General features: G+C 49.2%; 1 protein-coding gene across 1 annotated transcript in view; it reads left to right on the top strand.

The window, feature by feature from the left end:
* Positions 1–21,849, top strand: part of Micu1 (mitochondrial calcium uptake 1) — a 163,538-nt gene extending 141,689 nt beyond the window's left edge. Inside the window, exons 10-12 of the mRNA XM_076557206.1 lie at positions 140–248; positions 18,753–18,842; positions 20,826–21,849. Coding sequence (XP_076413321.1) covers positions 140–248; positions 18,753–18,842; positions 20,826–20,983 — 357 coding nt within the window. The 3' untranslated portion in view covers positions 20,984–21,849. The remainder of the gene's footprint in view (positions 1–139; positions 249–18,752; positions 18,843–20,825) is intronic.
* The last annotated feature ends 5,366 nt before the right edge of the window (positions 21,850–27,215 follow it).

Below are 27,215 nucleotides of genomic sequence, written 5' to 3'. Positions count from 1 at the left end.
GTCCTGTGGTGCCCACAGTTGCTGTCCCTTGACTGACTGGTTCAGCATCTGGAAGGTGGGAGAGTGTGTTTCCTGCCGGTTTCTCTGGCTTTGCTCTTTCTCCCGGCTCTGCCTTACCTTGCTGCCGCTTCTCTTTCAGGGCCTGACTTTCCAGGAGGTAGAGAACTTCTTCACTTTCCTGAAGAACATCAATGACGTGGACACTGCATTGAGCTTTTACCACATGGCTGGAGCATCTCTCGATAAAGGTAATAAAACCCGGAAAAAGTTTCTTTCTTGAAGCTAGAAGCATTAATGAATGCCTTGCCTTGAAATGTCGGTTTTCTTGGCATTGTCCTTTGGTTGGTTGGTCTTTTTTTGTTTTGTTTTGGTTTTGGTTTTTGGTTTTTTGAGACAGGGTTTCTCTGCGTAGCCATGACTGTCCTGGATCTTGCTCTGTAGACCAGGCTGGCCTTAAACTCAGAGATCCACCTGTCTCTGCTTCCTGGGTGCTGGGATTAAAGGCGTGCGCCACTACTGCCCAGTAGTTGATTCTCTTGTATTGGTCTTAAATGAGCTTTGCACTTCACCCAGAGATGCCATGCTCAGCACATGCCTTTGATGGTGTACCAGACAGGGCAGACAGGCACTGTGACCAGTCTGGAAGCAGGCATGAAGAAAGGCGGAGCTTCAGAACCCCTCTCCTCCAAGGCAGAGCCAGGGTGTGTGTAACAAGAAGCCAAAGGTTGGTCTTCGATGGAGTGGTCTGCTTAGTGTCTTTGCTTTCACTTATTTTTAGAAATAAGAGAGCCAGGTATAGTAGCACAGACGCCTTTAATCCCAGCACTCAAGAGACAGAGGCAGGCAGATCTCTGTGAGTTTGAGGCCAGCCTGGTCTACAGATTGAGTTCCAGGATAGCCAGGAATACACAGAGAAATCCTGTCTCAAAAAATACACACACACACACACACACACACACACACACACACACACAAAATAATAATAATAATAATAATAACAATAATAAAAAATAAAGAAATGAGACCAAAAAAAAGTCTTTGAAATTTACCCATGTATTTACCATTATGGGTGCTTTTCATCTATTCTTGAATATCCAGATACTCATCCAGGCTCAGGATTCTTTTGTCACTGTTTGTATGTGATAAGCTCTCTTCACTTTGGGGCTGTTGGAGAATGTGCTCCTGGAGGCTGTGATGCATCCTCACATGGCTGCGATGCATCCTCTCACGCTGTCCAAAGCACCGACTGCTGTTTTAGACACGGTCTTTCTTGTCAGCACTTGTCAGTAGATTCTGTCACATTTTTTATGTGAAATCACAGGTCTAACTTACATGTGGAATCTGAGAACTATCCAAACTCGTAGAAATGAAGGACAATGTCACCTGCTACAGGGTCCAGGAGTAGGGTAAATGGGGAGATTGGTCAGAGGATCCAAAGTTTGGGTTGTGCAGGATGCATTCATCCTAGGGAGCTGATTGCTGCATGGTGACTGCAGTTACCAATGCTGCATCACATGCTTGGACTGCTAAGAGAGATGCTAAATGCTGATGACGCGCGCGCGTGCGCGCGCGCACGCACGCGCACACTCACACACACACACAGGCACACAGTTGTAACTGTTAAGAGATAGAAATGTTGATTTGGAAGGTTAGCACACACACCTCTACTCAATACTCAGTAGACTGAGGCAGGAGGGTCATGAAATCACTGACCAGCCTGAGCTATATATAGCAAGGCCCTGTAAAAAAGGAAAAGGAGAAAAATAAAGAAACACCAGCTGGGCTGATTGCTGTGATACTTCACAGTGTATTACATATCAGCACATCATGGTGAACCCTTCTCGTATAGAATTCTTTGTCAGCCGTACATCAGTAAAGCTAGAAAAACAAATGGAATGATTCAACTTACAGCCAGAATTCATTTCACTTTTTCCCTTTCCAATCTGGATGCCTTTTATTTTAACCTATCCACACAGGTTTTGTTTTTTTTTTTAAATAGCATTTGTTTGCCTGAAATAACGCCTCCTCTCATCTTTGTAGACTCTTTTTGGGGAAGCATGATGTGGATGTCATGGGGAGGCATCGCCAAGTCCTTCCTCCAGAATAGCTCTGACTGAGTCGCCGTCTCACAAGGCAGGATCAGATAGCATGTGCAAATCGAAAAACATGAGACTGAAAGTCAGAAGTTACAGAAATAGAATTAATGAGTGCCTCTAGGTTCTCTTTCCTCCTCAGCTAAAGCCAACGGAACCACTTAGAGAAAAAAAACGGTATGGGATGAATCACTATCTGTGTTAAAATTATAGGGTGTGCACAATAAAATGATTCAGGGTAGTGGTAACGAAGAGAAATGCAACCTTGTAATTAAGAAGGTGGTAGAGGAGTTTCTTTCAAATGACTTTGGGCCACTTACTGAGTAGGACGGCGGGCCTCCGTGTGTCACACGCTCCCATCTAGAGGCGGGGCATGAACCGCACAACCATGCCTGACGCGCAGAGGCACATTTAGCTTTGAGGCCCGTGGTGCTGTGTCTTTTACTTTGACGCCTTGGTCTGTTTTCTATGTTTTGCATCGGCTCCCCTGAGTGTCTATTGATAGATATCAAGGGCATAGGGCCAAGCTTCATGCCAAGTAACAGAATGAGCCACAGGCATTTGTCTCCCGGGACTGCTACAAAAATTGCCACAAACTTGATTTAAAGCAGCAAAAATTTGTTCTCTCACAGTTGACTTTTGAAGTCATGGTGCATGAAATTAAGTTGTTGACAGGGCCGCGCTCCCTCCAAGGGCTCTAGAGGAGCATCCTTCCCTGCCTCTTCAGCGTCTGGCGCTAGAGACGCTCCTTGGCCCGTGGGTGCATAGCTCCCATCCCTGTCCTGTCTCTATGTGTCCTTCCCCTCTGTTTCCCTAAATGTCTTCACCTACTTGGTCTTATGAGGTCTCAGAGCCCAGCTAGTAATCCAGGATAAAAATGTATCAGCAGCCTCCATTCTAACTGCCAAGACCACGCCCATCCTCAGCTAGCTCCAGCACCTGGGTCATGCCATCCTATTTTCAGGTTTTTCCAGACAGGGTTTCTCTGTGTAGCCCTGGCTGTCCCGGATCTCGCTCTGTAGATCAGGCTGGCCTCGAACTCACAGAGATCCGCCTTGGTTCTGCCTCCCGAGTGCTGGGATTAAAGGTGTGCGCCACTGCCGCCCAGCTGACTCCTTCTGTTTTTAAAGTAAGGATAAAGATACCTTTATCACAGGGTGTCATCAGGATGAATCCACACAGAACACCATCACCTTGTGTGTGCATTCACTAAAGGGCCTCTCCCAAAGTTGATAACGTGAACACAGTGTGATGCTGCTCATGTGTTTATTCAGCCAGCAGCTCAGGTACCGTGCTAGGCATGGGTTCTGCCCTCCAGCAGCTCACAGGAGTCGGGGCAAGGTGAGTGTACAGGAGTTCTAGTTAGCGTGGCAAGTGCTGGTGAGACTGGAGAGTGGGAACCCCAACGCGTGCTGTGGGCGTGGAAGGAGCAGAGCAGGGCCAAAGCAGGCCGGCTCCCTGGCCAGCCTCCTCTCTTTCAGTTGCTCCCAGGCTCAGCTGTCTTCGTCTTTTCTAGAAAGGTTAAGACCTTCAGAAGCTGGCCTCGTTCCAAGGCCCTGGCACCGTTTCTTCCTCGGCTGCTTTAGAGCTCACAAACGAACCCTGAAGCAGAACCGAGCAGTCTCCCCAAGCAGCGTTATGATCGATATGGTAATGGGTCCTCCCTAGGTTTGCGGAGAAAAGTGCTCCATAGTCTAAATAAGTTTGGAAAATGCCAGCGTGGCACAGAATTTCTCCCCCAAAGCACTGTTCCTGCTGGCTTTTAATATGCTAATATCCGTTACTGATCCCCAAAGGAGGGATGCAGTTGCCAGACTTGACCGCTCCAGAATCCCTTTAGTACCTTAGAGAGTAGTGCTCCTCTCAACAGTTCAAGAGGTCCAGGCAGGCAGCAAGTACAGCGGGGATACGACATCAGAGAACATGGCCCGGGCGTAATATTGGAAGTTTCCTTGGTGGGTTGTTTGTTTGTTTGTTTGTTTGTTTGTTTGTTTGTTTGGGCCATGTGGTTAACAACTCAGATAAGAATGAAGTATCTATCCCTGCTGAGTTCTGACCACCTGAAGACATGGTCTCCAGGAAAGACTCTAGGTCATCTCTTGTTTAGCATTAAGTACGGCCAGCTCTGTTGCCCATTCATACACATAAAACCAAATGCACTGCCTCTGACTGGCCGTCTGAATTATGTAAGTAATCTGCTGAGGAAGGTAGTGGGAAATTGAACACATCCCCTTCCCCAGTGCCTTCCTGTGATGAAATAGTTCAATTCGAGCAGGAGCTCAAGAATGAGCTATGGCCTCTAAATCTCAAAGCTTGTCTGTTTCTGCCAGGAGAGTCGAAGATCTAGGTACAGGGGCCCTGGCAGAAGGCACCTCAGGATATTAGATTTGGTAATTGCGTGGATCCGGTGCGTCCCTCATGGGCTCTGAACTGTAATGTGTGAGAATAATCACAAATAATGTCTGCTGCCTTTATTACTCCGACTCTAGCGCAGAGCTACTTGGATTGAAGGTTCTCATTTAAAACAGTTGTCCTTCATTTTTTTTCAGCTTTCTGTTTTGGGACAGGGTCTCACTGCATAGCCCTGGCTGGCCTAGAACTCAGTGCAGACCAGGTTGGCCTGGAACTCTCAGAGCTCCATCTGCCTCTGCCTCTGCCTCCCAAGTGCTGGGATTGGAGGTATATGTCCCTACCGCCCCAACCAAGCTTTTCTCCATCACTCTGTAGGACAAGAGAATAAATATTAAGCCTGAGGCATAACTCGGGCCCGATGCTCTTGGCAGCCCCAAGGTGACCTTTGAAGTACCGTTCTCATCACCAAATGAGTCCAGTTTCTTTTGCCTCTGAAGTGACTTGGATCACAAGGATAGGCTCTAAGAACCCTGTGGCTTCAGATTCTCTGACTCTAATCTTTAGAGTCAATGCCTCAGTCTTTTGTCATTTAGACCCCTCCTGACTTGTTGGGGAGTCAGAGATCACTGGCGGAGTAAACAGTTTCTAGCTCACAACCAGCCCTCACATTCCGAACAGACACATTGGACAGACAGACATGCTGGTGCTGCTTCTGACGACTAAGCATGATGTCCTGTCGCCCTTCCATGGCCTCTGACGCCGTTGCCCATCAGGAACTCCAAGAGCAGCCGCCATCTCATAGCTTCCACGACAGCCGTAATGTTGGAGGGCTTTGTATCCCTTCTCTCTCTAATCCTTAAAACCTAGACTGGAGGTGGGCTTACCCCCATTGGATGGGTATAGGAACAGAAAAGGAAGTGTCTTGCTCACGGCTGCCCAGCTAAGCACTGGCAGAGTCAGGACTTAAGTTGACATCTCCTCAACCCAAGTCTCTGTATTTTCCTTACCATCATCTGGCCTCTCCGTGTATTTCAGTTCAGTTGGAGTCTGAGATGCTTTGCTGATGCACACAGTCAGAACACTGTTCAGTTATACCATTTGGAGCCGTGCTTCATGGTAGCCTCCAGAAGACAAGCTCTCAGCTCTCTCTCCCAGTTGCCTTGGCAGAGCAAACATATCGGGGGCAATGGTAAAACTAGGTCTCATTCTCTACTCCAGACCAGCCTCGTATTCATGACAGTCCTTGTGCCTCGGCCCTCCAAATAAGTGAGCCACTTTGTGTAAGAATTAAACTAAAGTAATAAACCGCTGTAGCCTTTTGGAAGTGATGTCCTTCTTCCAAGGCTGTTGGCATTGTTCCCTGTAGCCGCCCTGTTCAGGACTGGTTTTCCTCCTCAGATACTCTCTGGCATCTTTTTAGAACTCACCTCACAGTGGAGGAGTCCTGGAGGGGTCTAGTCTAACCTCATATCATGGAGGAATACCTTAGTCCACACATCTGTGTTCCTCGTCTTTCTAACCTTATCACTTCTCACACGGCAACCAAAGCATAAATGTCATGTCCCAGGAAGAGCTGGGGGCCAGCGGGAGAGTTGGTAGATTACAGCCAAAAGCATAGACATGCTAAATTGACCCTGTCAGCATCGAATACAGGATCCAGTGCAGGACACAGAAGCAGGACTTGTTTAGTCCAAAGTCTCACGTAGCCCAGGCTGACCTCAAACACATTATATAGCTAAGAAGAATTACCTTGTGCTTCTGGTCTTCCCCAGACCTGCTAAGCGCTGGGGGTACAGGTGTGTGCCACCACACCGAGTTTTATGTGGTACTGGGATAGAACTCAGGGTTCTCTGCACGCTCAGCAAGTGCTCCATCAACTGTGCCACATCCCTGCCCACAGGCACAGGGTCCCCGGTCTCCTGTGATCTGAGTGCTGGTCACCACCCCCTGCTCACTGGGGTGCCAGTGACTTATTGCATTTGTGGGTGCCGCTCTGATATCCAACGTGCTGAAAGATAACTGTACAAGAAGTCATACTAAGCATAAATTCGGCTTTTCTGCTCAACCCTGAGGTTGAGTTCTTGTTCCTCGTTAGTGGAGATGGGGACTTAGCTCAGTGGTTAGAGTTTCTCTAGTCCCTGGGTCTGATCTGCATCATCATTGGGAATAGGGGACCTTCAAGTGATGCTGAAACCTTAGGTTTCTGGTTTTAGAGTGTAATGTCTTTGTAATGTCTGGTTGTAGATATTACAAGCTTGTTCCAGGACTCTGGTGAATGAACAGAGACATGGGTATGCTAGGCTCACGGTAACTTCATCTGGTCTCTGTGTTCATTTTCACACTTACCAAAGGGCCAGTGACCAGAAACAACTGGCCCTACTGTGACAGCTCCATTAAAATATTAGTCTTCAAAGAAATGGCAGGGATGTAATTTACTGGGAGACCACTACCAACATACAAGGAACCCTGGGTTTGGTCCTGAACAGCACAAAAATGAAAATAATGTTTAAAAATCTTCAAAGAACATCTTAGGAGCAGTTAGTTGTAGCCTGCTTTTGTTCTTTGAGGAGATAGATCTATAGTTACTTTGTTTTGTTTTGTTTTTTGAGACAGGGTTTCTCTATGTAATGTCCATGGCTGTCCTGGATCTTGCTCTGTAGACCAGGCTGGCCTCAAACTCACAGAGATCTGCCTGCCTCTGCCCCCCGAGTGCTGGCATTAAAGGTGTGGGTCACCACCTCTGACTATAGTCACTTTTTTTAATGTATTTTTTGTTTGTTTGTATGGGTGTCTTGCCTGAATGTATGTCTATGCACCACCTGCATGCAGTGCCCTTGGAGGCCAGAAGAAGGAAGTGTCTGATCCTCTAGAACTGGAATCACAGATGATTGTGAGCTACCATATGAGTGCTGGGAACCAAACCCAGCTACTCTAGAAGAGCAGTGAATGCCCATAACCACTGGGCCATTCTCCAGGCCGCCATAGTTAACTTTTTACATTCTTACTAACTTAGATGTTCTAAATTCTTAATTATTGGGAACTGAAGCTTTTTCTCAGCTTCATCATTATCTAAACATGAACCATGTTTTCTGCCTCTTTATGTCCTGCTCGAGGCCTAGACAATTCCTCGCACACACTAGATGTTCAGTTACAACAGATGTAACAAATGAGAGAGTTTATTCTCAACGCGGCAGACCCTGGAAGAGATGGTAGAATGTTCTAAGATATATCCCTGCTGGCCCCACTGTGACAGAGCGCTCTGACAGAAGCATCTGGAAGGAAGGTTTATTTCAACTCACAGTTCAAAGGTACAGTTCATCACAGCAGGGCGTCCAGGTGACAACCCCATAAAATCGCTATTCCAGTTCTGTCTGCCGTCAGGGAGGAGAGCGCAGAGTCCTGAATGTGGCCTGGGGAAACGGGCTACTTTTTCTTCGCTCTGACAACCTACCTGACAGGAGCAACTTAAAGAAAGAGGAGCTCATGTAGCCAGACACTTTTCCCTGCCCAGCCCAGGTGGCACAGTCCCGCGGCCGCTTTTAAAAAAGAATCGCTCAGAGGCTTAATATTAATTACAAACTGTTTGGTCTGTGGCTCAGGCTTTCTTGCTAGCTAGCTATTACATCTTAAATTAAGAGATTTCTATTCACCTATGTATTGCCACCTGGCCATGGCATTACCGGTCTGCTGGCATCTTGCTCCTTGGGTGGCTGGATGGCATCTGCCCTGACTCCGCCTTTCTCCTCTCGGTATCTCTCTTGGATTTCCTGCCTAGCTGTGACCTGTCTTGCCATAGGCCAGAGCAGCTTGTTTATTAACCAATGGTAGCAGCCCATATTCACAGCACACAGAAAGACCATCCCACGGGAGGTGCATTGCGGATGTCCTTTTGTTTGTTTGAAACTCACAGCTTGAGAGGATACAGTCGAGCACCGTGTGGGTGAGCAGGCTCCAGCCGTGGCAGTGGGAGGGGTCACATCGTGTCCACAGTCAGGAGACAGATTAACAGATTAACTTGCTTTCTCCTCTTTGACTTTTTATTCTGTCCCCGCCTATAGTGCCTCTCATGTTCAGAATAGGCCTTCCATCCTCAGCTAACCCTCTCTAGAAACCTCTTACAGACACACCCAGAGTCGTGTCTCCCAGGCGAGTGTAAATCCAGTGAGGACGACAGTGAAGATTAACCATGATGTCATAGCCCAGAGTTATATCCGAATCCACGTGAAAACGGACTAATTTATAATTATCGGATACATTCGAAGTCAGAGAAAAGCTGTTGGATCCCCAGAAGAAAACATGGCAGCTTTTATTTCCTTGTTAGAAAATTTAAAGCTTAATTAGACCTTGGCTAGTGCCTCTACCAAATCTCATTTGTGCAGCTTAGTGCTGTAGTTGCACAGCGGTATAAAGCACACCTAAGGATTGGGGGCTGCTATATATAAAGTGTGATCTGAGGAGCCTGGGACGTTCCCAGTCGTAAATACCCTTCCCACAGGCCAGCTCTGCCTGCCTCGAGAGACAACACATTTAGAAGCCGGAGACCAAGGCAGGCATGCCTTCGGGCAGCCTTTCGGAGTCTCTGCTCAGATCTTTTTCATGTTGTTTTGGTTTGTTTTTTAGATTTGATTTTTATTATATGTGATTTGAGTGTTTTGCTTGCACAGATGTCCTACATGTATGTCTGTGCACCACATGCATGCCTGGTACCTGCAGAGGCTAGGAGAGGCTGTGGATTCCCTGGAACAGAAGTTACAGACCGTTGTGATCTGCCGTATGGGTGCTGGGATTCAAACCAGGGTCCTAGAATTGGATCCTCTGGCAGAACAGCCAGTACTCTTAAGCACTGAGCCACCTCCCCAGCCCCTCTGCTCAGATCTTAACAGGAGCTGTAATCAAGGTTTTCACTTGTTGGCGAAATTCAGCTCCTTTCCACTGTGGAACTGAATCAATCCCCTTTCCTGCTGGCTGCGGATTCTCCCCAGGCCACAGCGCTTCTAGCCATGCACCCTCTGACAGCATTCCCTTCTTCTACGGTTGCTAGGGTCGATTCCCATAGAGGGGTCATGAGACCATGCCGTGGAAAGTAACCTACCCGCAGGAGTGGTGTATCGTAGTCAAAGGCCTGCCCGCACTAAACAGGATGGGACTGTTTGGGCCACCGCCTCATTCTGTGTGACACATCAGCCAGCAATTCCAGAAATCCCCGCTTTTAGGTTTATTCTTTTCTTAAGACTTTTTAAAAATTATGTGGGGATGGGCAGGCAACAAACATGGTTGTGAGCAAGTGCCCAGAGAGGTCAGCAGAGGGCATCGGACCCTTAGAACTGAGCCCGGGTCCTCTGGAAGAGCAATGCACCCTCCTAACCACTGAGTCATCTCTCCGGCCCCCAGTTTTTTCTTTGAAGGCTTCTAAAGATCTGGACGTTGTCACTGACTGAGGCTGTTTCATCATTTAAAAAAAGAAAAAGAAGAAAACATGGAAGTCATAAAGTTTTATTACTGGAAGGGAGTTTAGAAATCGTTCTGTGTAAACTCCCACTTGGTTGCTCTTGACCTACAATAAAATCATTAACTGTGGAGGAAAATGACATGCCCAAATCCCAGCTGGTGTGGTACAAAACAGAGCAGAAGCTGAGGTTGGTTGGGAACCTCACAGCAGTGTTCCCGTTAGTGCATGGCCCCCAGAAGCACCTGGAAAGTTAGGAAAGAGCGGCGAGGGGAGAGATGGCTTAGCAGTTAAGAGCACTGGCCTCTGTGCCAGAGGGCCTGGGTTCCCAGCACAACCACGTGTAACCCCGATCCAGGGGATCTGACGCCCTCTTCTGGCCTCCTTAGGCACCAGGCAAGCACGTGGTGTACACATATGCAGGCAAAACACCCATACACATATAATAATAATAATAATAATAATAATAATAATAATAATAATAACAATAATAATAATAACAATTAGTAATGTGTTCTCAATTTTAAAAAAAAAAAAAGGTGGCTCAACACTTATGTGACAACAGAAAGAGAAGAAAATTCAAAGCAAGGATCTCCCAGACAGCCTAGACAGACCATGGAGGTAGGAATATCACAGACATGCATAGGGAAGGGATTACACACTTCAAAGAGCTTCCGTTGATGAATCCTTGCAGTGCATGGGAGGCAGGCCCTGCTCTCCAGTTCATCTTTGCATCTTGTAAAAACATTGTTATATGAGGAGGAGTGCTGGCCAGGATTCCATTCATCTAAAGCGAAGCCATCAATTCTTAAAGGAAAATTATTCACAGTATAGGCAAAGAAGCCCAAATCCGAAATAAATGTTGGCTTTATGAGGCATTTCCCAAACAAAGACCTGGTTAATTTCCACAAATTTAAAGTCATTTGGCATTCTAAAGATTGATCCCACTTTAAGTACATCACTGGGCATGTGTGATGGTTTTGTGAAGTGATATAAGCTCCCCAGGAGGAGGGATGCCTGAGGGATTTGTGACTGCTGATAGGGGGGTTGGGGGGGAGGCGAACTGCCAACATCAAGGAGGTGAGGACAAAGTCAGCCAGCGTTACCTCCCACTGAGGAGCAGACCAGAAGAGAATGGGGACAGGAAGTAAGGGCCAGCAAGATGGCCCAGCTGCTAAGCCTGATGACATAATGTGAAGCCAGTCCTCAGGACCCACATGGTGGAGAGAGGGAGCAATTCCCACAGGTTGTCCTTCAGCCTCTGTGCGCGCGTGCGCGCGCGCGCGCGCACACACACACACACACACATACACACACACTCACACACACACAGACACACACACTCACACACAAAGATTAGACCCTGTCACACTTCTTGGCGACTTCAAGGTTTACTATCTTTAGCAGCCTGGGAAGGTAAGCAGAGTCTCTCAGACCATTTCAACCCGCTGAAGTTTACCGTATCTGCACCCAGTTCAGCCTTCAGAGTTAGACGCCAGTGTAGCCAGAGTGGCAGTCCATCCAGGGTGTAATTTTATAGAGAAGGAGCCTTCTGCAGATTGAGGATAGAGTCAAGGAGGAACATGCTCAGAGATCACAGCCGTCCTGCCCTTCAAGTGCTCACTCCAGAGCTGGTACAGGATGCTGTTTGCATTCTGGGATGGAACTTCCTCTCAGTCAGGGTGCTCAGTGAGCCAAGCACAGCACTGTTTGCTGTGCTACCGTTTCGTGGAAAAGGGGAAAGAGGAAGAATAAGTCTTTCCTGTGCTGCAGGCTGCCTCTCCCCAGTGAGGACACCGAGTCCTAAGTACTGCACACAGCCGAGAGCGAGACTCCGCCCTTACCGTTTGATGTGTTACCTAATCAGAAATCACTTCTAACCAGGCATAGTGGCTCACACCTCTAATCCCAGGACTCAAAGCTGAGGCAGGAGGATGCAGGAATTTGAGGTTAGGCTGTCAAGACGCTGTCTCAGTGTGTGTTGGGGATTGGGGGAGTATGTTGGCCTTGAGACAAGACCTGGCCTGATAGGTTCCCTTACGAGGAGCGAGGAGCAAGGAGCGGAGCGCTTGACTGGAGCTAATGAAATCCCTCCCAGTATGTCGCCTCCCCCTGCCCCCCATCCCACCATATGTGCCAGATCTTGAGTCGGGCCTTTGCGCCCTTCCTGCTTTTTGTATTCACACTGACGTCTCCACCCCACCCTACGTCACTCCATATCCCACGTGCACAAATTGAAAGCAGTCCGCCTTGGCACGCATTTTGAGTTCACATACAAAACATACCTCCTCCCAGATACACAGTGCTTCATTATGATTGGTGTGGGTTCGCACACAAGATATTTCTCCATCTTAATAATGTGTGTGCTGTCCCCTTCTAAATGGGGACTCTCCTCTAGCGTGTCTGTCCCCTAGTGATAGGATTTTCAATGACACTAAACAATACTGGGCAGTGCAGTAAAACTTACAACTTAGCTAGGCTGAACCGGTTTGAGCAAGGGGCCCACTGAGGGGTCACCTGAGGTGATGGCACCTGAGGTTCAGAAAACCCGAACTGAACTGCGGGTGTCCTTGGTAGCACGTACTGTTAGTTATGGGGGCAGGACCAACTGTGTCGCTTCCGACAGGCAGCCTGGTCACGCAGAGGTGCCAGCAGCCCGTGCTTTAGCGCCATGCGGAGCAAGGACTTGGCCTCGTACTGCTGAAATGTCGCATTGCTCTTGTCCCCTTCCGTGGTTAGTTCTCCTAACGCTGTCCTTCCCCCTCCCCTCCCCCCCAAATTGTGTTGAAAAGTGCGTATTACAGCTGCCAGAGTGTCTTGGAAGAAGTTACAAAAAAAGGACGCGTGCAAGAAAGGACCCTCCCTGTGCAGAGGCGAGCCCTCCCAGGGCTGGAGCAGCATCCCTCCCCCCACTTGACCCTGGCCACCACAAGCCAGCTTTTCATTTCGTCCCCTGCAGTCCAGTAGAGCATGGCTGATCACATGACAGAAGAGCTCAGGAAACCTGTGGGGTCACCTTTCCACACACCTTTGCAGGGGACGGACGGACGGACGGACACACACACACACACACACACACACACACACACACACACACACACACACACACAGATGACAAGCAGTCCTGTCCGGCCACCTTTGTGACTTGTACTTCTCATGAGGTTGTTGGTTCATCCCCTTGTTAGTTGTCATGGTTAGTGACCCTCACTGCAGAGAACAGATGGACCCGTGAGGGGTTGGGGATTTAGCTCAGTGGTAGAGCGCTTGCCTAGCAAGTGCAAGGCTCTGGGTTCGGTCCCCAGCTCTGCAAACAAAAAAACAAAAAAACAAAAAACAAAAAACAAACAAACAAAAAGACAGACCTGTGGTCTAGCCGAAATACCCCCTCCCCCCAGCCCTGGCAAACACTCATCCCTGACAAAAGGCACTGAGGGTGCCCTGACTTGGCTTTTCTGTTTTCTGGACTCTGTCCCTTCCGGATGACAGAGTTGGGAAGGAGCTGGTGCCGTCCAGGTAGGAGGTCAGATGTGCCCAGGGAAAGAGCAGTGGGGCACTGTAGACCCAGCGGCCACGAGCTCTGTGACCCTGGAAAGTCACTTGGGTTCCCTGATCTCTCATCACCTCTGTAGCCTCTTCTGGTTCCGTGTGGACGTGTGAGTTTCATCACTCCAGAGCTCTCCTGAGAGGCCGTTGTGTGGTTAATTATATGTAACCTAATTTCTGACACATTATTGTAGCACACAACTTAATATGGGATTATCCAGTCATGGACCATACCAGGCACAGTTCAAATTCTTCCTGGAGTTGTCAAAACAAATGGTACCGGATTATTATTATTATTATTATTATTATTATTACTATTATTACTATTATTACTTTATTATTTTTCTTCTTCTTCATCTTTGATTTTTTTTTTTTTTTGAGACATGATTTCTCTGCGTAACAGCTCTGGCTGTGCTAGAACTCACTCTGTAGCCCAGGCTGGCCTCAAACTCACAGAGATCCACCTGCCTCTACTTCCCGAGTGCTGGGATGGTGGTGGTACCAGATTTTGAGTGTCAGAATTCTACCAATTCTCCCCCATCCCAATCTTAAGTGGACATAGGCCCCTGGGAAGATTATTAGATGTGTCATAGGTGATCTTTGGAAACCTAATCCATCTCTTTCTTCTGGGTCCTTCATTTCCCTATAGGCAAATGAGAAACTTGGAATCCCAACACCTCAGCATTATTCCCTTTGGTGGGTGGGGGGTTGTTTCCTTGTTCTTACACCAAAATAACCAGCACAGAAGACTTCTGTGACCTCAGAAGATTCGTGGGGCTGGGCATAGTGGCACACGCCTTTAATCCCAGCACTCAGGAGTCATAGGCAGAAGGATATCTATGAATTCAGGCCAGCCTGGTCTACAGAGCAAGTTTCAGGCTAGCTGGGGCTACACAGTGAAACTCTGTTTGGAAAAATAAAAATCAAAAGGTGTAGCAATTTCTCCAGCAGGGCACACACAGTGAGTTCTACCTGGGCACCCAGCCCACTCTTCCGTTTCATTCTGATGTGCCTACCTACTAATGTCAGATCCTACTGGTTGAGGTCTCCATCCTCAGAGACTGACCCCGGCCTTCAGACACTCGTCACAGCCTTACCTGTCCTTCTGCCCAGCCAGCTCCTAATGTGGCAGGGCTCTGTTGACTTGTAAGAGTGACTCAAAGAACTCGGGCAAGCACTGAGGCTCCAGAGGCATGGAGAGAGGTCAGGGAGGAGCACAGGGCTTCTGCACCTTCCCATCATCCTCCAGGAACCTCCATGTGCCAGCAGACTGGAAGCTCTAAACACTGTGCTCTGGGGTTCTTAGGGGGCCGCTTCAGTACCCAGTCATGATTGAATGACTCATTAGCCATTGGGGACCAACTCAGTGGGTTAGAGGACGTAGCTGGAAAATCCCAACAAGACTTGGTCTCTCCTGTGACCAGAGTCCATCTTGAAACCACCTATGTGTTCTTGGCATCAGTCAGCTCATGAACACACAAAAAGAGACCAGTTTGGCAACTGCAAGGATATTTAGGACTTCTGTCAAAAAAACTTGGAAGACTGTAGTAGTTACCTGTCTGATCTGTGTGACGAAAGACCTATTGAAAGAAACTTGAGAGGCTGGAGAGATGGCCAGTGGGTAATAGCACCTGCTGTGCAGTCCCAAGGACCTGTATTATAATGTGGCTGGGCATGGCCAAGCATACATCTGCAACCATAGAACTCTGGGGGCCAGAGACAGGAGGATGGCTGGGCCTTGCTGGCTCAAGGTTGAGTAATAGAGCGGAACATTCGCCATCATAACTTCACCCTCTGCCCTCCATGCATGGATCACAGTCACACACATACATGAAATGAAAGCAGGAGAGGGAAGACATTTAAGGGAGGGAGGGTTCACTTTGGCTCAGCTTGAAGGTCCGGTCTGTCATGCCGGGGGAGGCGTGGCGGCAGGGAGCTTGGGGCAGCATTGGCTCCACCGCCGCCGGGAAGCAGAGATGAATGTTTATGCTCAGTTCACTTTCTCCTTCTTATTCAGTCCAGGACCCCAGCCCAGGGAATTCTACTGACCACATTTGGGGTGGGCCTTTTCATCTCAACCTAGTAACATCCTCACAGACATGCACAGGGGTTTGTTTCCATGGTGATTCTAAGTACCAACAGGTTACCAGTGGAAATTAACCATCACAAGAGACCAAGTATGTATTTCAGAACCACAGTCACCAAATGGGGGAGCCAAAAATCGCAGTACGGACAACAGGTCGGCACAGCAAAGTGAAGGTCGGAGGTGTGGAGGTAGGAAGTTCTTTTCACGGCGGTTTAGTTAGTGTGACTCAGAGGTTGAGAACGGTGTGAATGAGTCTACTCTCCGCAGCAGCTGGCAAGCCTTGATGTCATCCGCTGTCATCCCATTTGTCCCAAGAGTTCCCAACTTGACAGCTCGCCAGCCAGTTGGGTTGTTCTGTCCTGTTCTGATTCATCCCCTGGGGGCCTTTCCAAGGATCCCGTGCTGTGAAAAGGGCACCCCAGCAAGACTGTTCCCATCCCCAAGAGTCACAATGACTTAGCCCTGGTAGTATGCAAACCACTAGCGCCCCCTCCAGGTGGGATGGGGCATAATCTACAACTGCCCTGTGAGGGGTGGCACTTGTCATGAAGGGTTCTTGCTGCGGCCCCCAAGAGTCCCTGTTCTACAATGCACTTAACACCAGCCTAATGAGCTGCTCGCTGGAAATTGTCAAGAGCTCTCACTGACATCCTGAGATACTGCTTACTGGTTTATTGGAGCAGAGTGCTGTCTGCATGGGAGAAAGAGGAGTCTTCGAACAGCAAGACTGGCGAGGCATTCTCTACCCTGAGAGAACGGGAGACTTGGGAGCGCAGCAGGAAGGCAGTCGTCAGAGCAGTTAAAGCGCAAGGTTAATGTGAGCTGCAGAAGATGGTGTGGCCAGCAGAAAGCACCCTCCAGCATACGTGAGGTTCTCAGGCCCTTCGCAGGACTCCTGTGGTCATGGAGAGAGGTTCAGTGACCTCCATGTTCAGGCGTTTGAGAACACCCACCCTCATCCTGTTCTCCCTGAGGGATATCCCAAAGTCAACCGAGTTTCCTTAGGAGAGCTCCCCATCAGGAAGTGTAAAAAGCAGCTCCATTGGCAGTTCCTAGTCTCCTTCAAATTGCCTTTGTCCTCCTCCCCTCCTCTTCCTCCTCCTCTTCCTCCTCTTCCTTTCTCTCCTCTTCCTCCGCCTCCTCCTTCTCCACACAGTTGAGTTAGCAGCTATCAGTTCTTCCTGCAAGGCTATTTCTCAAGCTCGGCACTGTAGTTTTGCCCAGCTGCAGCACATGAAAACTTACCACAGATGCTTCTGCCTAAATCTTTTTGTTCCAAAACAAAGCCAAAAAAAAAAAAAAAAAAAAAAAGGTCTCTCCTTCACTATAAGTCACAGGCTGGGAATGAGGGTGATCTGGACAGTGGCCAAGGCAGCAGGAGGGGGACCCTGGCTCTTCCCACCTTCCTAAACAGCCTTGTTCCCCTCAAGCTAGAGGCTTTGAATACTGAGGCAGAGCCATGCCTCAGCTATTTTCAAATACTTCCACCCCATTCATCTCCCTCGCACTCAAAAATAAACATCAATAAAACTCATCTGTGTGCCAAGCAACCTCGGCAGCCTCCTTGTGGCATCCTCTGATTTGAATAGGAGAAAAGTAACCCCTAAGCTGTCAAGCGGCTCCGTCTGGGTGGAGCCACAGAGAGCCCCGTCACGTGACACCTAGCGCGGTTCTGCCCCGCCACGGTATCCATGACTGCTGACCTTGGAGGCAGTACGCTGGATATATATGGAGGTGACAGATGCCAGATGAGGAAGCAAAGAGGAGCTGATGTTAAAGATTGAAGTAGCAGAGACATCCTGACGCCTTTGCCCGTCCATACATAGCGCTTCTGCGGAGTCTACGCTAATGGTTGTACTAGTCCATAAACGGAACTCAGCCCTTTTCTTTTTCCTTTGTCTTTGTCTTTTTTGTTTACTTATTTTATGCATATGAATGTTTGGCCTGCAAGTATGTCTGTGTACCTTGTGTGTGCCTGGTGCCCAAGGAAGTCAGAAGAGGGCTTCAGATCCCCTGGGACTAGCGTTTGGGATGCTTGAGAAGCACCACGTGGGTGCTGAGAATCAAACCTGGGTTGTCGACAAGAGCCGTGAGTGGCCTTCACCGCCGAGCCATCTCCAGCCCCTTTTCCTTCCTGCACATTTTCCTTTGGGGTTGATCTGTAGGCAGTCACATAATTTGTAGCCATAGGTAAGCCGGACGCGAGGATAAATGAGAGGGAAGATGAGGGAAATCACCTACTTCTTCCTAGCTTGTCTCTCATGGAAAACCAATTCCGCATGACTGCTAGTATTTCAGAGTAAATGTCAGGGAGGGAAAATGACAAGAGAAGAGAGCTTCTCTACTAAGGCCAAAAAAATGAAAATAAATAAAAGCTGTGCGTTGGCGTGTTGGTCTGGTGAGATGGAGTTCCCTGCTTCTCCAGGGGTACAGCTGAAATTAGTGTACAGCTCAAACTGTCTTTTTGGGCAGCTCAAGTTAGCCTTGAACTCATGTTTCTCCTGCCTCAGCTCCTGAGTGCTGGGATTAGGTGTCCTCATGCTCTGCTCAGTATCAGGTCTTTCCTTTAGTCCATGCCTTTTAACATGTAGCAGCAGTACCAAAGAACAGACCCCGAAGGCCGGGCGCTGGTGGCGCACACCTTTAGTCCCAGCACTCGGGAGGCAGAGCCAGGCGGATCTCTGTGAGTTCGAGGCCAGCCTGGGCTACAGAGTGAGTTCCAGGAAAGGCGCAAAGCTACACAGAGAAACAAACCCTGTCTCGAAAGAAAAAAAAAAATTAATCCTCCTTTTTCTTTTCTTCCTTCCTTCCTTCCTTCCTTCCTTCCTTCCTTCCTTCCTTTCTTTCTTTCTTTTCTTTTAATTCTTCGTTGCTGGACAGTGAGACTTAGTGAAACCCAGGCCTGGTACATGCTGCCCAAGCGCTCCATCTCTGGGCGCACACACACAGCCCATTTGGACAGTTTGAGACTGCCTCAGTGCCCCGACATGGCCTTGAACTTTGGTTTGGGTTTTGGCACGGGCTCTCACGGTGTAGCCCTGCTGCCCTCAAAGGCTTTGAATCCCCTTCCTCACCAGCTGAAAGCACGGGTGTGCACCCCCACAGCTGACCTCGTTCTCTCAAGTATGACCCAGATACAGTTGCAGAGTTTTGAGTGGTTGAGCCGCCGTCTGGAGAAAGGTAAAAATGGAGGCATCTGTGCAGCCCTGACCTGCTATCTCTCTCCTCTCAGTGACCATGCAGCAGGTGGCCAGGACGGTGGCGAAGGTGGAACTCTCAGACCACGTGTGTGACGTGGTGTTTGCACTCTTTGACTGCGACGGTGAGTGGGGTCCCGCGGGGGGGGGGGGGGGGGGGGGGGAGTGTTAGAGGGTAGACCGGACCTCGCTGTATTCCTAGACCCTGAATAGCGGGGCTGTTGTGTGTGTAGCAACTTGGCCCTTGGCACTGTGAGCTTGAAAGATGCCACCCTGGGCCCCGTTCGTGTCTTCCACTTCTCTGGGTTTTGGTTTGGTTTTTGTTGGTGTTGTTTTGTTGAGACGGGGTGTCACCCTGTGGTCCTGGTTGGCCTGGGACTCGCCAAGTAGACCAGGCTGGTCTCAAACTCAGTGATCCACCTGCCTCTGCCTCCCTCCCAAGTGCTGGCGTTAAAGGAGTGTACCACCACACCCAATACGTTTTCCATTTCCTCTAATTCCATCTTGCCTGTGGGCTTAAATTAGTGACCACGTGACTGTCCAAATGCCAACAGGAGCCACATTTGTAAGAGGGCTTGAAGCTGTGTTTTCCCAAATTGCAAGCCTGATGATCCCCAAAGAAATGTAATTTTCCCTGGAAAATAAACAAAAATATTAGACACACACATTACACAATTTGCTGCTAGTAGATGGGGGACACACATGTTTCGATGTCTCCAGAAACAAAATGGCATGGCTTTGTCCTTACAGAACATAGTTGATGCCAGGACTTGTGTTGAAAAGAGAGAGAGGGGCTGGAGAGATGGCTCAGTGGTTAAGAGCACTGGCTGCTCTTCCAGAGGTCCTGAGTTCAATTCCCAGCCACCACATGGTGGCTCACAACCATCTGTAATGAGATCTGGCGCCCTCTTCTGGCCTGCAGACAGACATGCAGGCAGAATACTGTATACATAATAAATAAATAAATAAATAAATAAATAAATAAATAAATAAATAAATAAATAAATCTTTAAAAAGAAAAGAGAGAGAGGGGCTGGGCTCAAGCAGGGAAGCATGCTTGCTGTTCTCGCCGAGGGCCAGGGTTCAGTTCCCAGCACCCACAGAGCAGCTCACAGTCATCACCCCAGTTCCAGGAGATCCATCACCTGACCACCTCGGGTACCTGGCATGCACGTGGTGCGCATCCATGCAGGCAGACACTCATGCACATAGAATTAAAAATTAAAGGCAGGCAGACACTCATGCACATAGAATTAAAAATTAAAGGAAAGGGCCAGGCGGTGGTAGCACATGCCTTTAATCCCAGCACTTGGGAGGCAGAGCCAGGCAGATCTTTGTGAGTTCGAGGCCAGCCTGGGCTACAGAGTGAGGTCCAGTAAAGGCACAAAGCTACACAGAGAAACCCTGTTTCGAAAAACAAAAAACAAAAAACAAAAAAAAGGCTGGGCGTTGGTGGCGCACGCCTTTAATCCCAGCACTCGGGAGGCAGAGCCAGGCGGATCTCTGTGAGTTCGAGGCCAGCCTGGGCTACCAAGTGAGCTCCAGGAAAGGCGCAAAGCTACACAGAGAAACCCTGTCTTGAAAAACCAAAAAAAAAAAAAAAAAAATTAAAGGACAGGATAGAGTCTGATCCAGCTTGGGGAGGCTGTATCAACCCAGATCAGTAAAGGTCCCAGGGCCAAGGCTAAGGAAGAGTAGGATGGACAGATAAAGGGCAGTGGGGACACCTTCCAGATGTCCACAGCCCAAAGGGTCCTAATACCTTGCTGCTTGAAGTTCTCCGAACCACCCTGCGCCACAGCACCCTCAGTTTGCCCCGTGCTAACAGTTACCTCACCACTGATGTCACGTGTGTGTCTCTCCCGCAACCCGGGAGTGGTCCAAGGACCAACACACAAAGCTTAGCTGTTCTCACGCAGGGACCGGACTTCTGCTCTGGTCTCAGTGGGCTGCGGTTGGGAACATCAAGGGAGGACAGAGCAGTTCACCCTGAGTCAAGAGAGTTGAACTTGGCAGAGTGTGTGCCAGCCACAGAGCCTGCAGGGTGTGAGGGGTGGCGTTTTCTCCCGGAGTTTCTACTTACACCTCTGTTTTTCCTCACCCTCCAGGCAATGGGGAGCTGAGCAATAAGGAGTTTGTTTCCATCATGAAGCAGCGGCTGATGAGAGGTCTGGAGAAGCCCAAGGACATGGGCTTCACCCGTCTCATGCAGGCTATGTGGAAATGTGCACAAGAAACCGCATGGGACTTTGCTCTGCCCAAATAGCATCCCACTTCCTACACCCTAGCACCCTGGACCCCCTGGAGTGGCCCTTCATGCTGCTGCTGCTGCTGCTTCTGGGAGTAGTGCCCCCTCCCATCTTTCTGGGAGTAGTGCCCCCTCCCATCTTTCTGGGAGTAGTGCCCCCTCCCATCTTCCTGGGAGTAGTGCCCCCTCCCATCTTTCTGGGAGTGACCTCTGGGCTCCACGGGCTTTCCTCTCCGCCCTTCCCGGGACCAGTCCGTGTTCTGCTAGGCTCCAAGTCTGCAGTCAGATCAAAGGTTCTAAAAAAAAAACATGGCCAAGTCTTAAAAGTGGAGACCTTTGCTCCTTTAACAAGTGCCCTGTGGATAAGGAATGCAGGGAGCCCTCCCAACACCTGGCAGCCTGAGAAGCATCCCTGGGCCCCCCCTCCAGGCTCCATTGCTGTGGATTTATATTAAGAACATCCCCTGCTCTCCCTCCTCCTCCTGCAGTTTTTCTAAGCTGCAAGTTTGGAAATACTCTGGCAGGCAAGAGGAAGTCTGTGATGAATGATAATGAAGGCGACCCGGGCACCCTGAGCTGGCAGGAGGCCTGGTCAGAGGATCCGTGGCAGACACAGGCAGCTCCGGGAAGCCTCGTGCTCCCAGCAGAATTCCAGATTCAAAGGGGCTGCCTCATGGTCCTCTCCGCTCCCTCGTCTTCCTCCCAGGCTCCCCGTGACGCCTCCTCTGGGACTCTGCTTCCCCAGCAGCAATGGCCGAGTACCTGTTAGTGTCTCCTCCCCTCTCTGTGGGCCTGCGGAGCCCAGACCCCGCTCAGAGCTCATCTGCCCCCTGTCCAAAACACTCGTAAAATATCACTTTAATTATAACAGTTTGCAGTAAATATCCCGAAAGCGCTGTGTCCTCTCTTTTCGACCTTTCCTCTGGGCCCTTCGTTTTGTCCCCACCAAAGGCCACGGCTTCCTCATCACAAGCAGCTTGAGACAGGACAAAAAGTGAGGGTGCTCCGACATTAAGGTGGTGTTGTCCCAGCCAGGTTGGAGCAATGTTTCGTTTGGGGCTGGAGTACACAGTCCCAGACTATCTGAGCATCCTGCATGGTGGACCTGCATTCTCACATCCAAAGCAGCATTGTCCTCTGGTAGACTCAGCTCTACCACTCACTCGGGGTGGTGTCGAACTGGTCACCCCATCTGTTCTCTCAGCTGCTGAATGACACAGGCTGAACTGAGTGGGCCCTGAAGTTCCTTCCCATGAGCCTCTGTTTCAGCTCTCCAGAACCTCCAGGTCTGCCTCAGTGTGGCACTCCACCTACCTCAGAACACGACCAGGGGTTAGTGGGCAGTGACAGAGCTGGGACCTCTGTCTTCACCTGCACAGGAAAGCAGAAGCGGGCATCTCCCCCAGACCCCCCTCCCAGGAGGCCAGCTTCGCCCTCCACAGAGTCAGCGGCTCCCTGCCTCCTAGGCGCCCTGTCCACTCCATCCTGCCTGGTGTCTAAGTGCGGGCTTTGAGGTGCTGTTGCTCTAAGCCCGAGGCATCAGCGCGGTCTAAGCATTTCTTAAATTTGTCCCAGAAGCCATGCTCACCCTTTCCCGTGGTCCATTCTCCAGGAGAGGTCCATCCTCAACCTCAGTGGGGTCTTCATGTCTGCCCACTAGGAGAGCACTTCAGGGGAGCGGCTGGGCTTCCTTAACCTGGGATTCAGTGTGATCCAAGGAGATGCGAGATCCTAGAGACTGTTGCTAAGCAGAGGGGACTTGAGAATGTGCCGAGTTTTTAAAAGTCATTTTAATTGCTTCTGGTGCCCCGCCTACTTTGAGCTACGGCTGAAGCACACTCTCTGGAAAAAGGAGAGGCGTGGACAACAGCTGCAGCCACCAGGGAAGAGGGGACCCCATGGCCCCAGGAGCTGGTGCTATGGCTCTGCACCCCTCTGCAAGCTTTGCAGAGACCAAGACCCTGGGAACCATGAGACGCCTCAGGAGAGTCAGGCAGCGGCTGAGGCCGGCTCAGCTGCGGGCTTCCAGTGCCACCTGCTGGCAGAATGGCTCAGTGCAGGCAGTCTCGTGCTTGCCAGCCGGGATTGGAAGGCACAAGGCAGGGCAGAAGGAACCATAAAGAAAGAATCCGACTGCAGTTGAGAGAGGGAAAAATATTAGTGTATTGGTCTCTGGCTTGAGAACATGAATGGTGATGAGTAGATGTGTGTTGTTCGTGCTGTTCTGTGTCGCCTTCACTGATCAGCCGCTGTGGACCAGGCGTTTCTGAGCCGTGTCTTGGAGGAGCATGCATCCTAGAGAGAAAAACAGGAAGAAGCAGCAGGTTCCGAAGTCCAGAGAAGCAGGCTGGCCATCTCACACCCAATGCTCACACCAGTGCTCACACCCAACCTGTGCATTCACCGCAGGGCTGCAGAAGAAGTGCGATTTGGCTTTGTTTGTTTGTTTGTTGTTTTAAATAGACCTGTGGGTCTATTTAAATAGACCGTTTTAAACAGGCCTAGACACTCCAAAGATTGAGAAGCAGGAGGGCTGAGCAGAAACTGAGCATGCAGAGCTCCACAAACCAGGGTCCATCCTGGAAACTGAAGTCTAGGGTTCCTAGCATGGATTAGGGAATGATTTTGAATTACGGTAGGGAGCCAAGTGTGGTAGCACATGTCTGTGATCCCAGAACTGGTGGTGGGGGTGGGAGGTGGCTTGGGGCAAGAGGACCTCTTTGAGTTCAAAGCCAACCTGGCCTAGATAATGAAACTTTGTCTCCAGCAAAAGAGAAGGCATGAAGACAGTGGTCACAGAAAGTAACTTAGAAACGGTCATGATGAACATTTGAGATTGGGAGTATGGCTCAGTGGTAGCACTTAGGTCAGCATTCCTGAGGCCCGGGTTCAGCCATAAGCATACCCCAGTGCTCAGAACTGAATATAATGTTGGGTGTTCCACATACGGAGGCAGTGGGAAGCTCACTGACAACATTGATATGCGTGGTGTCCTGGATTTGGTTCCCAGCACCATGAAAAGGGACAAAACTAGAGGGAAATTAAGAAACTTCCATCCTTAGGCTGGACATGAGTTCTAGAACAGCCAGAGCTATTTAGAGAGACCACATCTCAAATAAATGAGTAAATAGAAAGTTCTGTTCTTACTTGCAGAAGACAGGCTGACAATTTGCTAAGCACCTGCCTCAACAGATTAGGAGATGGGGAGAAAAATCACAGGACTAGGGAGGTGGCTTAGTGGATAAAGCACTCGCCACACAGGCCCGACAACCTGAGTTGGAGTTTGCATCCTCAGAGCACAATAGTACAAGACACTCTAATTCCAGACGAGTCTCTACAGGGGGTTGTGGGGTGGAGACAGAGAAACCTGCAAAGCTCAGGGGCCAGTTCTCTTGGCATATGTAGCAATGAACAGAAGAGACCCTATCCCAGGGTGGCAAGGGCTCACACCCAAGATTTTCCTTTGACACCCACATACAGGTTCTGTGAGCACACAGACCCACAGAAAGTAACACAAATTTAAAGAAACTTGGGGTCACAGGCATGGGCCATCATACCTAGTTTTATATAGTGCCAGGGACTGAACCTGTAGCTTCATGCATGCTAGCCAAGCACTCTACCAATTGACCTCCATCCCCCACCCCCGATATTAGGAATTTTTAAATACACAAAATTACCGGCAATCAGCAGCTTAAAAAATAAGTACCATGAGCAACTCTGTGGCAATAAATTTGAAATTACTGTTTCCCAGAAGATATCTTACCAGATGGACGTAAGGGGGAAATCTAAGTGGCCTAGCCACAATAAATTTAATCCATAAAAATTACAACAGAAAGTGCCAAACATTGGGGCTAGAGAGATGGCTCAGCAATTAAAAGCACTAGCTGCTCTCCCAGAGGTCCTGAGTTCAATTCCCAGCACCCACATGGTGGCTCATAACCATCTATAATTGTGGAATCTGGAATCGGATGCCCTCTTCTGGTGTGCAAATGTACAGATAAAACATTCATATGCAGAAAGTACATAAATAAGTCTTTTTTTTTTTAAGTGCCAAACACAGGCAGCCTGGTGGGGGGAGAAATAGGACCCTCTAATCCCCAGTAAGAAGTTAGGACAGAAAGGAATATAGAGCAATGCTTTTCTAAGTACAGAATTTCTGGTTTGTGTGATGGAAAAGCCCCACAAACAGATGGTAGTATCAGGACATAATATCATGAATGTAATAAATCAACACAATTAGTGTAATTAATGAATATCATAAATATAGTTATTGAATGAAAAAAGTTAGGACAGCAATATTAATTAGGAGCCACTGAGGGCTTTAAGTAGGAAAATACTGTAATAAACTCTACATTAATTATACGTACTTTTTTCAGTGCTAAGGTTGGAACCCATCACCTTATGCATATACCAGCCAAGCACTGTACCATGGCCTGCACTCCCAGAGCCCAGCCCTACATTTTTGAACGACCAGCTTTCTTGAGATGCATGAGTGCGCTTCAGAGGGATCCACAGTGAGTCTTCAGTCCTCCTAGAAGCCTGAATCAGGCTGCAGAGCTAGAAGGCAATTAGCAGGTTTAGGAGAAGGTGAGATCACAGAGTCATTTGACTAGAGAAGGGAAAAGTGTGGGAGCCCGTTCTCGGGTTCCTCGTGGCTTTACCCAGCAGGTCCACATAGAGGATGATCAGGACCACGGGCCTGAGTGCAGGGGTCTGAGATGGCCTGCACTTGGCTGTGCTGGGGGAGGAGGTCTTTTGCTCCATCCCTTGGTGTCTCTATAAAAACCCTGGGCCAGAGACAGTCGGGCCCGTTGGAATAGGTTCCAGGCCTCTCAAGGCTATCCTTTATTTTCTATCTGTTTATCTCCGTAATATAAATCCTTCTATCTAATATTTCCTGCTGCTCGCACTCAAGAAAACTCTGGGGAGCTGTGGGGTTGGTGGGTAAATGCCCTGTAGAAAAGCTCCTGGAGCATGTGACTTGGAGGGTAGCTAGGTTGTCAGTCACTTAGGGTGAAACCAGACTTGTGATTGGGTAACAGTGGTGTGGTTGCTCTCCATGGCCCTGCAAAGCTGAGAGAGGAGTCAGGATTAGGCCGATGAGCCATTTGCCAGAAGGTGGAGGGTGGGGCTGGATAGGTGACTCGGCAGTCCAGAACATTTGTTCTCCAGGAGGATCCAGGTTCCGTTCCCAGCAGCAACATAGCAGCTGTCTGGAACTATAGTTCCAGGGGATCTAAAACCCTCTTTTTAAGTTCCAAGGACACCAGGGATGCATGTGGCGCACACATTTTTAAAAAACAGAATGTGGAGGTACCTGCAAGACCTCAAGAGGGAAGCATCTTGTGGGTAGGCCACTTATGAGGGTCTGACTCCAGGAAAGGTGTCAAGCATGGAGCTTTGGCTTAGGAGTCTCCCCCAAAAATGATACACTCCCAATTCACCCACCCATTAACACATGAACTCTCCGGGGTCAGTTTCCAACTGTGAAATGCTGATAGCTGCTCCATGTCTCCCTCAAGGGAAGGCTGGATAGAGGTTGAAACAAAAGGACTTTGAATTTAAAAATAATTGCATATGACGGGCTGGCCAGGAGAGAAGCCCAGTTTGATGGAAGGGATGAAAAACATGTGCCTGTTTCTCACCAGCATCCAGAGAACTGGGCCCATGTGGAGCTTCAGAGGTGCCACGGGGATATATTCATGAGTCTACTCTACAAATAACCGATTTGCCAAGTGAGATGGCCCGGGCCAATAGTCCCAGCCCCCTGGGAGGGTAAAGCAGGAATATCACAAGTTTGAGGCCCGCCTAAACTTGATAGCCTCCAAAAATAGTATTTTTGTATTTGCGAGTGTGCATGCCTGTACGTGTACATGGGGCCAGAGGACCACAGCAGCTGTCTTCTTTGGCATTCCACCATTTTTTTAGAATTGTGTTTGCATGTGTCCCTGTGTGAGGAGGTGTGCATGTGGCTACAGGTGCCCACAGAGGCCAGAACAGGTCACTGGATCTCCTGGAGCTAAAGTTACAGGTGGTTGTAAGTCACCCAACATGGGTACTGTGAATGAACTCTGGTCCTCCCAAAGAACAGTGTGCACACCTAACTGCTGAGCCATCTCTCCAGCACCACATTCCACCTTTTTTAATGAGACGGGGTTTCTCTGTGTAGCTCTGACTGTCCTAGAACTAGCTCTGTAGACCAGGCTGGCCTTGAACTCACAGACATCCACCTGCTTCTGCCTCCCAAGTG

The sequence above is a fragment of the Peromyscus maniculatus genome, chromosome 21, assembly GCF_049852395.1.
Source record: "Peromyscus maniculatus bairdii isolate BWxNUB_F1_BW_parent chromosome 21, HU_Pman_BW_mat_3.1, whole genome shotgun sequence".
NCBI lineage: Eukaryota > Metazoa > Chordata > Mammalia > Rodentia > Cricetidae > Peromyscus > Peromyscus maniculatus.
The sequence above is the reverse complement of the archived record's forward strand: the minus strand, read 5'-3'. Positions and strand labels throughout refer to the sequence as shown.